We start from the raw sequence: 16,629 nt of genomic DNA on the forward strand, positions 1-16,629 counted from the left end.
TAATTAGACTAAGCCAAACCCAATAAAACAAACTACCAAAAAACAAAACAAAACAAAACCAGAAACAAAACAATTTTATTGTGAACATATTAACAAGTAAACCCAACATTAAGCACTGAAAACATATAATGTCATTTAAACCTCACAATCCTGAGGGTACAGAATTATTCTTTTTTTTTTTTTTTTTTTGGTTTGGTTTTTCGAGACAGGGTTTCTCTGTGTAGCCCTGGCTGTCCTGGAACTCACTCTGTAGACCAGGATAGCCTTGAACTCTCGAACTCAGAAATCCGCCTGCCTCTGCCTCCCAAGTGCTGGGATTAAAGGCGTGCGCCACCACCACCCGGCCAGAATTATTCTTTTACAACTAGATGTGGATACCAAGCCTAAGCAAAACTAACATTTTTTTGGTTAAGAACAGAGGTGGGATCAGAATATTCCCTCCACAGTTCAAGGCTCTGTCCAACACATTATACTACCTTGTGTTAAGTCTGCCAGGCAGACTTCACAGCTTTGATGATTGTGAAGGACTCAGAACTTTATTGCCATTATATGATTCTTTTCTATGCTGCTTATAGATACAATTCTGCATCTCAGTGCCCTTTATATTCCTATGAGCAAGACCAGCCTGCTCTTATGTTCGTGTTATGGGTGAGAAAAGTGATCCTCGTTAAAATCAGCTCAAAGTCATGCAACGCAGCCAGAAGTCATCTGAGGAACCAAATGTAGTTTTCAAATGATCTTTCCAGTATACTGTAAGATTCACGTTATTTCTAGTTTTTGTTTTGTTTGTTTTTAGACTGGGTTTCATTTCACTATATAGCCCTGGCTGGCCTGGCAATCACTATGCAAGACCAGGTCACAGAAATTTGCCAGCTTCTGCCTCCAGAGAGCTGGAATTAAAGGTGTGAGCCACATTCTACTTAGAATTTTAACCCAAGCCAAGTCGCAGGTGACAGCACATGCGCACATGAAAGCTGAGCTCAGCCAGAGAGCAGTGCCAACCACGTGTTCCCAGATGCCAACGTGCAGCCCAGAGCAAAGGCTAGGTCTCTGAACCCGTGAACACTCTCTGACGACTGAGGGCGCTGAAGAAATCCCAAGACTCTAGCTTAGGAAACTACATCTCCCAGAAGCCTCCTGTTCGGGCTGAGCGGGGATGTATTTCCGGTAAAGCAGGCTTCTGATAGGCTGCATAGCAAGCCGCAAGCAGTAGGCCCACTTCCGGTAGTCTTGGCGGACCTGGCTGTTGGGTAGTGCAATCGCGGTGGTGGAGTTTGCGGAGCATTTCTTAGACCTCAGTAGGCATGTCGGCGGCTTTTCGCAAGGCAGCCAAGACCCGGCAGCGGGAACACCGAGAACGAAGCCAGGTAGGCCCTCACAGGCCCTACGGGCGTCTGCCGGTGGCCTCCGCCCCCTTGCTGTCCCAGCATCCTGATACCTGACTGAGCATCTGCCTTCTGTCAATACCCGACACATGGGGCCTGACCCTGGCGTGGCTTCTCGGGGAGACCAGGGGACCGGGTTAGGGGGATTGTCATTCTCTACGGTGGAAGGTTCAGTGGGTAATTGAGTGAGGCAAGGTGTGTCAGATGCCTTTCCCTGGAAATTGAGGCCAAAGTCAAACTAATGTGACCAGCCACAGTAGACGCCCCACAACCGACGAATTGCAGGGGTGTCCCTAAAGTGGGCCCAACTTTTGGCATGGGATTTGTAGTTCGTGTAGATCTGTTCTATACCTCCCTCTAAAATCGTGGTGCTTTTCTTAACCCTTCTGGAGAGTGTCTTGACCATTAACAAACTTTGCTGGACCTCATAGCCCAGGTCTATAATTATAGCTACCAAAGAGGCCAAGGCAGAAGGAGCACAAAATCAGGGCCTGCCTGGGCAACTTAGACCTGACTCAAAATAACAATCTAAAAAAAATTCTAGACATAAACCTCAATGGTGAACAGTTTGCCTAGCAAGTGCAGGCCAGTAGATTTAGTACTTGTTAGGAAGGAAGAAGGGAGGGAGGGAGGGAATCCCCCACTAAATTTAGTTAGAATAAATAGGTGTGGATTTTCTGAGGAGAATGTGTTGGGGTTTGGCTATGCGATAGAAATAAAGATGTACTTTATCCACTTTACTATTCTCAGAAATCACATACTAACTGGTTTTAACAAGCCTTGGAGAGAGGGCGTAATGATTAAGAGTACTTGGCTGCTCTCTCAGAGTTCAAATCCCAGCACCCAGCTCACAAATACCTGTAACTCCACTCTAGGAAGTCCACCACCCCCTCTGGCCTCTTTAGGCTCTGAACTCACATCCTCTCTCTCTCCCTCTCTGCCTCTCTCCCTCTCTGCCTCTCTCCCTCTCTCCCTCCCTCCCTCCCTCCCCCCTCCTTTCTCACTCACACACACAATAACATTTTTTTAAATTAAAAAATTAACTTGTGTGTGGGTGTGTGTGCATATGTGCCTGAGTGCATATATCTGTGGGAGCTCCTCCTGGAGCTGGGGCTCTATGTAGCTGTGATTTGTTTGATATCCTCGTATGGGTGCTGGGAAATGAACTTGGATCTTCTGGACGAGAAGAACGTGCTTTTTATCTATTAAGCCATCTCTTTAACCCCTCAAATAAATATTTTTTTCTTTTTCTTTTTAAAGGCGAGAGGATCAATAGTTCAGGGTAACCCATCAGGTTTTAGGATATTCTGGGCTATGTGAGACAGTATCTCAACAAAACAAACTGGACTGGTAAAACGGCTCAGCTAGTAGATGTGCTTGCTGCACAGCCTGGCAACCTGAGTCAGATCCTCAGAACTCACATACTACAGGGAGGAAAGAGTGGACTCTTTCTTTCTTCTTCATTTTTGAGATTATAACTTAGTTACATTTCTTCCCTTTCCGACCCTCAACACCCCCAGATACCACTGCTTGGTCTTTCAATTTCATGGCTTCCTTTTTTGAGGGTGGACTCTTATGTTGTCCTCTGTCCTCCATATATGCCATGGCATGTGTACCCACGCACACATATATCATGCATATACACAAAATTAAACCCCAGCAACAACAGACAAAACCCATATATGCAACTGAAGGGTCTTTAGAGATACCTGCTTTACAGATCCTGAAGAAAAGGACATTATCTCTGAAGCCATGCAGCTGACTGATGCTGTAGAGTTGAGACCTCTCTTTCCTCTTTCCCTCTTTCTTTCTTTTTTCTTTTTTTTCTTTTCTTTTCTTTCTTTCTTTCTTTCTTTCTTTCTTTCTTTCTTTCTTTTTTTTTTTTTTTTGTTTCTTTTGAGACAGGGTTTCTCTGTGTAACCCCTGGCTGTCCTGGAACTCACTCTGTAGACCAGGCTAGCCTCAAACTCTGGAACTCAGAGATCTGCCTGCCTCTGCCTCCCAAGTGCTGGGATTAAAGGTATGCGCAACCACTGCCCGGCTTCCCTCTTTCTTTCTTATGGTTTAAAAATCCTTTTGTAGTAGATCTTAGATAAAAGGCCTCAGAGGTGATAGCACTGCCTTCTTTGTCACAGTTCCCTCTTCCTGCTTAGTAGCCTTTATCAGAGTGCATGCTTAGTGGAAGCAGTATTGTACATGGATTAAAATTGTTTATTTTACATGTATTTTTATTTAACCATATATGTATTGGTGCCACAGCTTTGTGGAGGTCAGAGGATAATTTTCAGGAGTCTGTCCCAGGTTCAAATTCAAGTCAGTAAACTTGGTGGCAAGTGACTTTACCCACTGAGTCATTACACCAACAGTAATGGATTTTAACATCTTATTTGTGAGACTGTATATGGACCTATCTAAAAGCAGGAGTAGACAGAACTTGCAGTGTAAATGGGTGACTGCCACTTACCTCAGAGCAGCTGTGTGCAAGCAGGTTATTGTGTCCACACTTTCCTGAGGAAATGAAAACTCAGACGGGTCAAGTGCTGTGAAGAGGTGCAGCCAGAGCTGACAAAGCCAGAAAAATGTATCAGGTTTTCAAGAGTATAGAGGCAACTTTCTATTTGTTTGCTTTTGTTTTTGAGACAGTGTTTCACAATGTAACCTTGGCTGGTCTAATACTCTGTGTGGACCAGGCTAGCCTCCAATTCACAGAGATTTGCCAGCCTCTGCCTCCTGAGTGCTGGGATTCAATGTGTACACCACCACTGCTCAGCTAGAGGCAGTTTTATAAGAGGTGGCACGTTAAGAATGCCAGAAGTGAGCCGGGCGTTGGTGGCGCACGCCTTTAATCCCAGCACTTGGGAGGCAGAGGCAGGCGGATTTCTGAGTTCGAGGCCAGCCTGGTCTACAGAGTGAGTTCCAGGACAGCCAGGGCTATACAGAGAAACCCTGTCTCGAAAAAAAAAAAAAAAAGAATGCCAGAAGTGGGGAGTGGAGAATGACTCAGTGCTTAAGAGCACTGGCTGTTCTTCCAGGGGACCCAGGTTCAGTTCCCAGCACCCACATCAGCTCACAACCATCTGTAACTCCAGTTCTAGGGTGTCTGAGGCTCTCTGGCCTCTTTGGGCACTAGGCACACTTGTAATGCACAGGCATAAAAGCAATCAGTCATACACATAAAATGAAAAAAAATTAAAGTATCAGATGAGGAACATGTATGGAGAGGGTGGAGGTCTAGGGCATGTGGGGAAGTGTGCTGGACTGGGCGGTCAGTTTGCTTTTGAAGGCAAAGCTAGTACTTTGGTTTTTTTTTTTGGAGACAAGATCTTCCTATTTAACTTAAGACTTACCTCAAATTTCAGTTTGTGATCCTTCTGCTTCACCTGGTGGATGCTGGGATTACAGTACATTCTGCTTGAAACAGTTACCTTTGGGGTGTGGTAGAAACAGTCCGACATGCTGTACAAAGATTGCCTCCTAATTTCACAGTGTCCTTAGGAGATAGATGTCATTCCATTTTACAAATTAGGAACCTGGTGCTTTAAGAGATTAAATTTCATATCTAGAATCACAATTGCAAATAGTTGACTTAGATTAACATAAAAGAAAGGGATTTTTTTTTTCGAGACAGGGTTTCTCTGTGTAGCCCAGGCTGGCCTCGAACTCAGAGATCCGCCTGCCTCTGCCTCCCAAGGGCTGGGATTAAAGGTGTGCGCCACCACCACCCGGCAAGAAAGGGATTTCTAAGCAACGCCTGAATCATTTTTGAATTTGGGTTTGTTGTTGTTTCTTTGTCCTCTTCCTTTTGAGGCAGTGGAAGCTCGATGCTTGTGTTGAGGAGGTAAATGTGTAAACTGGTTCACACGCCGTGTCTGGTTTCCTCTGTCACGTACATGTACAGTTACACACTAGTGATTTCAAGACTTCCTTCTCTGTTGTCCCTAGACCTTTGAAATGTCTTTCTCTGTCAGTCTCCCTCCATTTGCTGTATTAAAAATAAAAGCTAGTGGTCTGGAGAGATGGCTCAGTGGTAGGGAGCACTGGCTCTTCTTCCAGAGGACCTGGGTTCAGTTCTCAGCACCCACATGGCAGCTCACACCTGCCTGTAGCTTCAGTTTCAGAGGATCTGACACCCTTATACACACACATGCAGGTAGAACACAAATGCATATAAAATAAAAATAAGTCATTTAAAATTTTTTTGTGGAAAGCTATCATGGATACTGGAGAAATGGCTCAGCAGGTAAGAGCATTTAGTGCTCTTGCAGAAGACTCAGGTTTGGTTCCCAGCATCCATATGGTAGCTTACAACCATCCATAACTTGAGTTTCAGGGCATTTGATGCTTTTGTCTGACCTGCAGGGTACCAGGCATGCATGTGGTACACATATGTATGTTCACGCAAAACACTCATACATATAAAACAAATCTAGCCAGGATGGTAGCTCATGACTTTAATCCCAGCAGTCAGGAGGCAGATGGATTTTTTGATCTCGAGGTCAGCCTGGTCTACAGAGCAAGTTCCAGGACAGCTAGAACTACACAGAGATAACCCTGTCTCAGAAAACCAAACAATAACAATAACAAACAAACAAAAAAACCAACCAACCAACCAACCAATCAACAAAAAAAAACTAAAAAGAAAACAAAAACCAAAATAATTTCTTAAACTCTATTTTTATTTTATATGCATTAGTGTTTTGCCTGCATGTATGTCTGTGTGAGGATGTTTGATTCCCCTGGAATTGGAGTAACAGACAATTGTGAGCTGCCATGTGAGAATTGAACCCAGATCCTCTGGAGGAATAGCCAGTGCTCTTAAAAACTACTGAGCCATCTCTCTAGTCCCATTTTTTGACTAAGCATCTCAGTCTGTCTCTCTCCCTCTCCTTTTCTCCCTCTTTTTCTCCCTCTCACCCCCTTTCCCTCCCTCTCTCCTGCTCTCTTTCTCTTTTGAAGCTTTACGCTGTCCTGAAACTTGCTATGTAGACCAAGAAGGGCTGAAATTCAGAGATCTGACTACCTTTGCCTCCTGAGTGCTGGGATTAAAGGTGTGCCTTCACCACCCATAAAAATAATTTTGAAAAAAAAAATTAGGAAAGTCTTTTTTGAGACAGTATTTAACTATGTAGCCTTGGTTGGCCTTGCACTCTGTGTAGACCAGGCTGGCCTTGAACTCACAGAGATTCACCTATTTATTGTCTCCTGAAGGCTTTGACTGAGTGCTTGTGCTGGCATACACAGTTTAAATTTTTTAAAATCACATTTACATATTGGTTTGGGTGGGTGTTTTGGGCAGCCATGCCAGGGAGTGGTTATGGAGGTTAGAGAACAGTGTTCGGGGAGTCAGTTCTCTGTTTCCATCATGAAGGTCCTAGGGGATCAAACTTAGGCATAGTGGCAGACATTTACTTGTGAAGCATCTTCCCACCCCTAGATTGTCATTGTGCACAGTGGGTTATGTTATCCCTTGAAAGGTGAAGCGGTGACAACGCTGACTGTAAAATCCCATCCCAGTCACTATCCCGAGTTCAGTAGAGACACGAACCTGCAGCCTCAGAAGTCAAGGTGGTTCTGAGGAGTGGACTGGGTGCAGTGGTGCACATCTACTGTCCAGCCTGGGCTACAGAATGAGGCACAGTCTCAAAAGCAGGGTCACTTCCAGGAGGCTGAGGCATGAGATCATGAGTTTGAAGTCAAAGAGAGCTGTATAAAAACCAGCTTCCAAAACCAAAGCCAAATAAAGGTTCTTCAGAGCAGACAGATAGAGAATATGGACTCTGAAATAGTGCATCCTGACCACAGACTGTGATTTACTATGTAGAAGGGGCTAGCCTCAAATTTGCAGAGATCCCCCTGCCTCTACCTCCAGAACGTTGGGATCAAAGGTGTGAGTCACCTGCCTAGTCTATGTGATGCTGTAGATTGAACCTAGGCAAGTATTCTACCAGCTGAGGTACATCCCCAGCCTTGGGTCTGCATTCTTGAATATAGTCTATAAATGCCATCCCCCTTCTGGAATACGCTTTACTTTTTTTGTAATGTCATAAAGAAAAAATAGGAGTATGCAGTAAACATAGCACATTGCTTTGGAGCAGAGTCGGTACGTAACTGTGAGCTGTTAAGTTGATGTAGGGAGAGCTGGGATGAAGCTCAGTTGGTGGTGTACTTGCCTCGAATGTTAGAGGTTTTGGGTTGATCCTCAGCCCCTAATGCAAGCCAGGTATGGTGGCATATACCTTTAATTCCAGCACTCTGCAAGGGGAGGGTTCAAGTATGTAGAAAAATTATGAATTGACCCTGTCTCTAAAACCTTCCCCCCACAGCAGACAGTTATAAAGGCATCTGATGTACACACACACACACACACATAATTTACACAGGGTTTCATGTAGCTGAAGCTGGCCTTGAACTCCTGATCCTCTTCTATTTCTCAAGTTCTGGGATTATAAGCATTACTAATTTAACCCTACATTAAGTAGTCAGGGTAATGGTAGTGTATACAAGGATATATCAAGATGTACCCATTGAACCCTGCATGCTGTAGAAGTGTTGTCAGAGAGAGTACTTTCCCATTGTACTTGGTTTTGTCTCTACTGTTCTCTGGTCTTACTCTGTAGCCTTAATCTTGCAATCCTGCCTCAGCTTGCCAAGCTTCAGGACTGCAGGCAGGCACCATTTGCCCAGCCTTACTGTCTTATTTTATAGTTAGGGAAGTGACAGCCCAGAAAAGGTCAGTGATTTATTTGCCCAAGGTCACAGATTGTTCAGAGGTAAAGCACAGACTGAACCTAGGTCTGAAAACTCTAAATTTAGCTCCCTTACCACAGTGGCCTCCTGTTACTCTGCTTTCCCTTCATAGTATTTTATAAGCCCTTGGATTAAATTGGTAGTAATTTTAGTACAACTGGCAACTGCTCGCTTAGTGCCGAGTCATTGTTGCCTCTCTCTGTCCTTAATAGGCCAAGAAACCTACTACGGTGGTGCTTGTGACCTGTCTGGCTCTGGGATGAGCCCTCTCATCCATGGGCAGGGCCTAGTAAAGGGAGGAGGGAGGAACAGGGTAGTGGGCTGGCTCAAGGACACAGATTTACTGAGCACTGATACTTGTCTGTCAGGTGACACATTGCATGTGTTTGCGGAGAAAACTAACTGCTTCTTTTTCCTTTTGTCTTTTAGCCTGGCTTTCGAAAACGCCTGGGTTTGCTGGAGAAAAAGAAAGATTATAAACTTCGCGCAAAGTGAGTCCAGTATTTCTGGTAGAGGTGCTGCCAAGAGAGCTTACAACATCCCCGTACTCCAGCTAAAGTGCCCAAGTGTCTAACTGTGGAATAATTTCCTGCCATTGATAAAATACCCGAAGCTCTGGCAGCCTGTTGGATATTTTCCTGTGACCCCAAGCTTCCCTTTGTTGAGACTGAGCATTACTTATTTGAGTACTTGCGCTATAATTTTTTTTTTATGCCCTACCAGATGGTTTCTCATAGTGGTATTGATTTGCCTCCACTTTGGTGTTTGAATTTTTTGCTCCCTTTTCTTGAAGTGAAAGATACAATCTGAAACTCCATTTGCTGAGTCTGTGTGGTGTGGAGTGAAGAGATGTGAAAGAGGGATCCGTGGGCCTGAGAGTGGGTGATGAACTCTGAAAACACTATAAACAATTATGTCCATTCTTCTCTTTGTTACTTCATTTGAAAATGCTTGTAACTGCTTATTAGCACACAAGTAAGCTGAGGCTCCCACGCTCCTGGTGTGGCGGGTGGTGATGATTTTTCTACAGGTCTCAGGTTTTAATTTTTTAAAAATTTATTTATTATATTTTAGTTTTGGAAATCAAGTCTCACTATGTAGTCCTGGCTGGCTGAAACTCACTATGTAGACCAAGCTGACCTTAAATTTACAGCTATCGAACTGGGACTTGAACTTGTCTCTGCCTCTGATGTATGCCTGTGGAGGCCAGAAGAGGGCATCAGATCACCTTGGAACTGGAGTTACAGACTGTTAGCTGCCAGGTCTGTTCTGGGACTTGAACCTGGGTCCTCTGAAAGAACAGTCAGTGTTCTTAACCACTGACCTATCTCTCCAGCCCCTCAGTTTTGTTTTTTTTTTTTTCTTGTAAATTTTATTTTTATAACAGTCTTCCTGTGTATCTAGGCTGGCTTCAAATTCAAGATCTCCTACCTCAGCCTCTCTAGTTTTGGGATTTCAGTTTTATATATCATGCCTGGCTGATACCAGAGCTTTTTGTTGTTGTTGTTATTTGAGACTGGGTTTCTCTGTGTAGCCCTGGCTGTCCTGGAACTCACTGTATAGACCAGGCTGGCCTCCAACTCAGAGATCCACCTGCCTCTGTTTCCTGAGTGCTGGGATTAAAGGCATGTGCACCAGGCCTACTGTATCAAAAGTTTTGAAGCAAATTATAAGAACTGAGTACTGAATGCTTTCATTTTTGTGTTGTGGAGGGAAATGAGACTTGAACCTGGGCCCTTATGCCTTCCAGAGAATCTCTCTACCAGTGAGCTTAGCCCCAGCCCTGAGTGCTATAGTGGGTCAGGCGGCATTCTAGGAGATAAAGTTGTGTGTCTGTTTATTCCTGCCAACAACCTTCTGGGGTAGGTTACTATTATACCACCTTATATGTGAAATCAGGAATAGAATGGTTATTCAGCTTACCCGGGGTTACTTAGCCAGAGTAGTGGAGTCTAGATACAGACCACCAGTATGACTGCAGAAGTCACCACTCTACTTGTGCTGTGTAGCAGTCAGTGGGGCCTGAGTCGTGGCAACAGCTTGGTGCTGAAGTGTGCGCTGCAGCCCTTGGGGGAGTTTGAGGTGGTGCTTTACCTAGTGTCCTAGGATGTGCAGTGGAGGCAGTAATTGTAGCTGTGGCTAGAACAGAGGGCTCTGAAGATCGTGGGTTTATGGACAGCTTGACTCAGTTGACAGTGGACAGATCGGCTCACTGCTTTGTGTGTTTAAAACATTTTGTTTTATGTGGTCTTCATTGGTTTGTGTGCTTTGAGGGTTTTTGTTTGTTTGTTTGTTTGTTGAAACAAGCTCTCACTGTTAGATGATTTCAAATTTGTGATTCTCCCAAGTGTTAAGGTAACAGGTGCACACCCACACTGTGAAGTTTTAAATGCACACAGTTAGTTCATTTGTGTGGGAAGTTGTTTTTCTTTTTTCCTTTTTTTTTGCAACAAATTTCTTCTGACTTGCTTTTTTAGTGACTATCATAAAAAACAAGATTTCCTCAGAGCTCTCCGGAAGAAGGCTCTTGAAAAAAATCCAGATGAATTCTACTATAAAATGACTCGGGCCAAGCTCCAGGTGGGTGCAAAGCAGATACTAGTCGCTGGAGGCCTGTGTGTTGGGAAATAAGGATGGGGAGTGAGGTGGAGCGAGGGAGCAGCCTCGGCTTACCTTGGCTCTTCTCCAGCTGGACCAGGTGCCCCTCGTGAGAGATCTGAGGCAGGCTGTCCTTTTCCTGGTCAGCATGCTCCTCCTACCTTTGCACCATCTTCTGTTTGTTTTTCTATTTGTTTTTATTTTGATATTGCAAATGGAACCCACTATGTTTGCATACTAGACAAAGTACTACCCCCTAGTTGCACCCCAGCCTGTGTACACCCCAGCTTCTTATTTGAAGAGTAAATGACTGGAGGTGTCCTCTGTTCAAGGTAGGCATCAGTGTCCTGAGGCCCTGAATTACTCTTGGTGTGGGCATGTGCTTGTCTGTGTTTTAAATGTGGATTATGCTAATGGCTTACTGATGATCGTACTCTACTAAGGACTGTGTCTGTTAAACCTCACTCTTAGGACGGAGTTCATATTTTCAAAGAGCGCAAGGAAGAAGTAACAGCAGAGCAGCTAAAGCTGATGAGGACTCAGGACATCAAGTACATCGAGATGAAAAGGGTGGCGGAGGCGAAGGTAACAGTGAACTCTTTGGTTAAGAGAGGACACGGCAGGTTGTGGCTGTGTATATCTCTGGTCCTAGTGCTTGGGGGGCAATAAATATCGACACTCTGGTTTAAATAACAGCAACAGAGGAAAGAATTTTATTTATTTATTTATTTATTTTTTAAATATTTATTTATTTATTTATTTATTTGGTTTTTCAAGACAGGGTTTCTCTGTGTAGCCCTGGCTGTCCTGGAACTCTGTAGACCAGGCTGGCCTCAAACTCAGAAATCCGCCTGCCTCTGCCTCCCAATTGCTGGGATTAAAGGCGTGCACCACCACCGCCCGAGGAAAGAATTTTATAATCTCAAGTTATCAGTGTATTCCAGTCTTCAGTGTGCTCGGGGGCGATTATGATTTAGAAATACAAACAGTGTGGTGGATAGCGTTCCAGTTTGAGAATGAGGCGGATGTAGGTTCAATTCAGCCTCTGCTAGTATCTAGTCCCATGGTTATGAACCAGCTAATTTCCTTGAGAATGCTTATTTCTTTTTTGTTTGTTTGTTTTGTTTTTCAAGAGTATGCCAGGCTGGCTTCAAACTCACAGAGATCGGCATGAGAACGCCTATTTTTGTCATATATTTTCAGTATTGAGGTTTGTGGCATGCCTAGTCTAGTACTTGATAAATAGAGGTGCTTGGTATGTGTTAGTGCTTTCATTTCAAAGAATCAAGCCATTGAGAACAAAGTATAATGACAGGCAGGCGTGATGATGCAGGATGAAAGTCAGTGCCTAAACATACCAAAAAGAAAGAAGAAGGAAGTGCATGCACTTTTTGCTGGCTGACAGTGAGGATGTGAAATGTTTAAGTTTTTGCAAGTTTATTTCTGAGACTCTGGAGGAACCCACTTTAAAGAGGCTTTGTTCATGTTCCAGAAAATTGAAAGACTGAAATCAGAGCTCCACCTGCTGGATTTCCAGGGGAAGCAACAGAACAAGCATGTGTTCTTTTTTGACACCAAAAAAGAAGGTATGAAATGTTGAGGGCGCCTGGGATGGTCTCCCATGCCACTGTGTGTCATGTGCTGTTAGAGACAACCTGTGTCTTAAAGATTGTCTTGAATTTCAGTTGAAAAGTTTGATATTGCGACTCACTTGCAAACGGCCCCAGAACTAGTTGACAGGGTCTATAATAGACCCAGGATAGAGACCTTGCAGAAGGAGAGAGTGAAAGGAGTCACCCCTCAGACTCGACTCAAGGTATGCATCTCTGTTTGCACTCAGATGGGCGTTTGGGGGAGTCTGGGTTTTTCTTTGTCTATGGTTCTTTTGTGGCCACTTTGTATATTTGTGGGAAACTTTTAAAACTTGGTTGACAGAGTGGAAAGAGGATTTGGTGATGGGGTGGAAGCGGAGTTTTTGTTTGTTTGTTTGTTTGTTTTGGAGGACATGTGCAGTTGTGGTCAGGAGCTTAGGTTCAGGTTTGAATCCCGGCTCTGATCTGGTCCTTTGTGCTTTTAATGCCTTTGTCTACATTTAGAGAATACAGAGCAGGGAAGGAGCGTTGGAGTCAGAGATGTTGTGTATGTGCTGCCTTGGTCCTGAGCCTTCGCAGTGGGTCCACATATTAAAATGTTTTCATAGTACTCATTTGTAACCAAGATTTTGTATTGACTTTTCCTTATGGTGCTTTCTATCACATAACTGGGTTGTGGAGATGACAGGATTTTTCTCAGAGCCTTCTGGAGTTGAACTCTCACTTCTGACTGATTCATTTAAAAAAAAATGCTGTCAATGTGTTTCAAGCAGACAGCTGTTCTGTTTTGATTTGAATCATTTACACCGCATCAGTTTTGCTTCCAATGTTTAATTTCACAGCAGTTTCCTCTAGCTCAGAGGCAGCTAAACTTGCTTTAGTAATATAAATACCCCTAATTAGTTTGACTATATTGGGTAATCCCATAAATTTGACAGTCTGTGCAATACAGTGAAAACAAAAGCTGTCTGCAGCCACTGCTGGGAGGCTGTGGTAGAGCTGAAGAGCTGGAGTCTGAGGCCCGTGCAAGCCCCGCTCTGTACGGAGCACCTCAGCCCCGAGGAACCAGAGTCTGAGGCCTGTGCAAGCCCCGCTCCGTACGGAGCACCTCAGCCCCGGAGCCGGCTGAGGGCTTCTCGTGATAACCCTGGCTGTCCCTTAGTTGTATTTTCAGTTAGCTGAGTCACTGCTGCTCCTCCGGTAGTATAGTGGTCCTCACAGACCCCGAGGAATGGTCTGCCATGTGCAGGTACAAAGGTAAGAGGCCTTAGACCTGCTGGGGTTTCCCAGTGGTGCTTGAGTCCGTTGCTTTGTGTGAAGCGTAATCACTTTCTTCAAGAGTCTGCTGCTAGTGAGTAGACTGCAAGTCTGCAGTGTGAACTGATACAAAAATCTGTGACTGGCTTGAGGAGTGTTAGGTCCACTCCTAACACTGAAATTTTGTGCATAAGTGTACATATAGGTTTCTGCATTTACAGGCTGAACATTCTTAGTCCGAAACAGTGAAATCTGGACTCCTTCAAAATTTGCTGTGTTTTGAGTGCTGATAGGGTAAAAGTGGAAAATTGTATACCTGTCTTCCTATGATGGACCACAGTCAAGACACAGGCATGCCAAAAATACTGTGTGAAGTTATCTTTAGGCTGTGTATATAAGGGATATATGAAGAATAAGGAGTCTCTTATTTATTAGACTTGGGTCTCACCCCTGAAGTGTCTCATGCACATGCAAATATCCCAAACACCCCCCAAATTCGAAATCCAGACATGCCGGTTCCAAGCATTTCAGATGAGTTATACTCAATTTATATGCTGTCTCAAAGAAGAAGCCAAAGTTGTTAGTTCCTCAGATGCTGACAGAGTCTCTGAAGTGTAAGGACTCCCATAGTCTCTGAGGAGTCCCTAGCAGTCCCTTTCAGGCCATCCATGCTGAAAATGCTCCTTGTTCTCTGTGAGATTTACATCTGGCTCTCAGGCCCAGCGCTCACCACTGGGCCTTCTCTTCCTCTCAGCTCACTTTGGCAGGTGTGCAGTCTGGGCAGGTGCTGCCCTCAGCTCCAGTAATCCGGGTGCTCAGAGGCTGAGGCCACTTATACCTCTGGGAACACTGGGGGGCTCAGGACAGACCTGACTGTGATTTAGGCAAACCATCTACCTACCCTTAGGCCAGTTGCTTTTCTTCTCTGGGTTTCATTCTGCATCTGTAAAATGATATTGGTGGAAAGTCTCCATGGTTGCTGTAAGTCTTGCTTACAGAATGAGCTGTTTTTAAAGTGGGTCTCTTCACTGTAATGGCTGAGTTGATACCAGAAGGAGGGAGCTGATGGCACCATTGATGCAGTTGGACTCAGGAACCAGGTTCTCACTTGTACTTGCTTTGTTTTATTGAGAATAAGTGTTTCTTCTGCAGCGGATAGCCAAAGAACGACAGAAGCAGTATGACTGTTTGAAGCAGCGAATCGAGCGGGAGAAGCAGCTGTTTGTTGTTGCCCAGAAAATCCAGACGCGCAAAGACCTCATGGTAAGGGGGGAGCCTTGAGCCTTCTCTTCTTCTTTCTTTCTTCCTTTTTTCTTATAAAGGTCTTAACTGAGACTGGATCTAGGCTGTGTGTAAATCAACACCAGTAAAATGTCTGCTCCTTGGGGGCAATGGTTTGAGCCGGTGTCTATTGCTCTGACACTGTTGAAGTGTTTCTTGATTAAGAAGGTAATAAGGGAGTTATTAGTCAGTGCTTTAGAGCAGCAAAGGGTAGGATCAGGTAGCATATGGACTTTATAGCTTATGAGCAGCTCCCGTAACATTTAAACAGGTTAACAAAACAGTGCATGCCACTCACTGGTGTTTAAAAATAGACAACATTGTGCAGTTAAATAGCAGAGCTAAGGAATTTAAGAAGCTCTTTCGAATCACCGCTCCTCTAAATGTCAAATTCTCCAGCCTTGCAGATCATTTAGGTTGGCCTTTCTCAACTGAGGTTCTGAGAGAGAATTAAATTTATAATTTAAACAAAATAATTACTTGGGCTGGCCGCTCCTCAATTTTCCCAGACTGTCCCCAGCTGGTAGCATTCTCTGGGCTCCCAGAGAGGTTAGGTGGCTCCATGCAGTGGGTGCCTAAGTCTCTTCTGAACTTGGAGAGGGCTGGATTGGGCCTGCCGCTTGGCCAGACTACTAAAAGCCTTGGTTGCTTTATGAAGCCTGTTTATGTTTACTGGCCACCTTTTTACTCTTACAGGATAAAACTCAGAAGGTGAAGGTGAAGAAAGAAACAGTGAACTCCCCAGCTATTTACAGATTCCAGACTCGCCGAAAACGTTGATGTCTTTAAAATAAGCCTCAGCATTCTGTATCGAAAAGAATTCTTATCTTTTTCTTCCTTTCTTTTGTAATCACTTCAGATTTTATTAGTTCAAACAGCATGGTCTTCCTGTTTTGTATTCATGACTTACTGTCAATCCAAGACTTGACATCTTTCTATAAAAATAGTAAAGCCCTTCCCCAGTATCATTGTTTCTATATTGATGAATTGAGTCTCTTACATATAGTACTTGTTTTTCCCCAGAAGAGTCATATAATCTCATATAGCAAAGTAGAAAATAGATGAATACATTTCCATTCTCAGTATTTAAGAACAATATATTTATTCCATAGCAGGAGCTAGGGCTACTGATATGAACAGCCACTACGGGTGTTTCTGGTTTATGGTGCCATTTGGGAGAGTTATACATCAGTTTTTGTTTATATTTTTGTTTTGTCATTCTCTTTAAATTTTACATTCTGATTTTTAATTAAATCATTAGCTCTATTTCATTTTTATTACATTTCTGAATTTTTCAAAGGTTATATAAAATCAATAGTAAAAGGTAAAATCCTTGTTTTGTGTATGTGTGTGTTCGTGTGAGTGCACATGTGTGGTGGTGCATGTGGAGGCCATAGGACTACCCCAGTGTCATCCCTTAGAGTAAGTCGTCTTGTTTTCAGACACTGTCTCATTGGCCTCCAGTTCATTGATGAGACTAGGCTGGCCAGCCAGTGAGCCCCAGGGACCCACCTGTCTGTGCCCCCCCGTTTGCTGGGATTGCAAGTGTGGGGTGTTAGGTCAGCTGAAGTAATCTGTTTTAAGGATTAAATGTTTTGTACAGTTGGGAGAGAGATCTTCTTCTTCTTATTTATTTGGGTGGCTTCATAAGTTGTCCAAGAGTCCATTTCTCCCTCCTTGCATGTAGAAATAAACAGACTTAGAATAAGGACCTCATAGGGCTCCTGTTTGTTCAGGAAGTTCACATCAGAACACTAGGGCTGGCTCTG

At 43.9% G+C, this 16,629-nt stretch overlaps 1 protein-coding gene across 1 annotated transcript; it reads left to right on the top strand.

Moving 5' to 3' along the window:
- The first annotated feature begins 1,227 nt into the window (after positions 1-1,227).
- On the top strand, positions 1,228-16,126 carry Utp11 (UTP11 small subunit processome component). The gene is made up of 8 exons (XM_028790135.1): positions 1,228-1,367; positions 8,562-8,623; positions 10,610-10,712; positions 11,202-11,315; positions 12,223-12,316; positions 12,416-12,546; positions 14,732-14,842; positions 15,557-16,126. Exons 1-8 carry the CDS (start codon positions 1,305-1,307, stop codon positions 15,638-15,640), a joined length of 762 nt encoding a protein of 253 aa, XP_028645968.1. The 5' UTR covers positions 1,228-1,304; the 3' UTR covers positions 15,641-16,126.
- The last annotated feature ends 503 nt before the right edge of the window (positions 16,127-16,629 follow it).

This window comes from Grammomys surdaster, unplaced genomic scaffold (genome assembly GCF_004785775.1).
Source record: "Grammomys surdaster isolate TR1022 unplaced genomic scaffold, NIH_TR_1.0 125863, whole genome shotgun sequence".
Lineage (NCBI taxonomy): Eukaryota > Metazoa > Chordata > Mammalia > Rodentia > Muridae > Grammomys > Grammomys surdaster.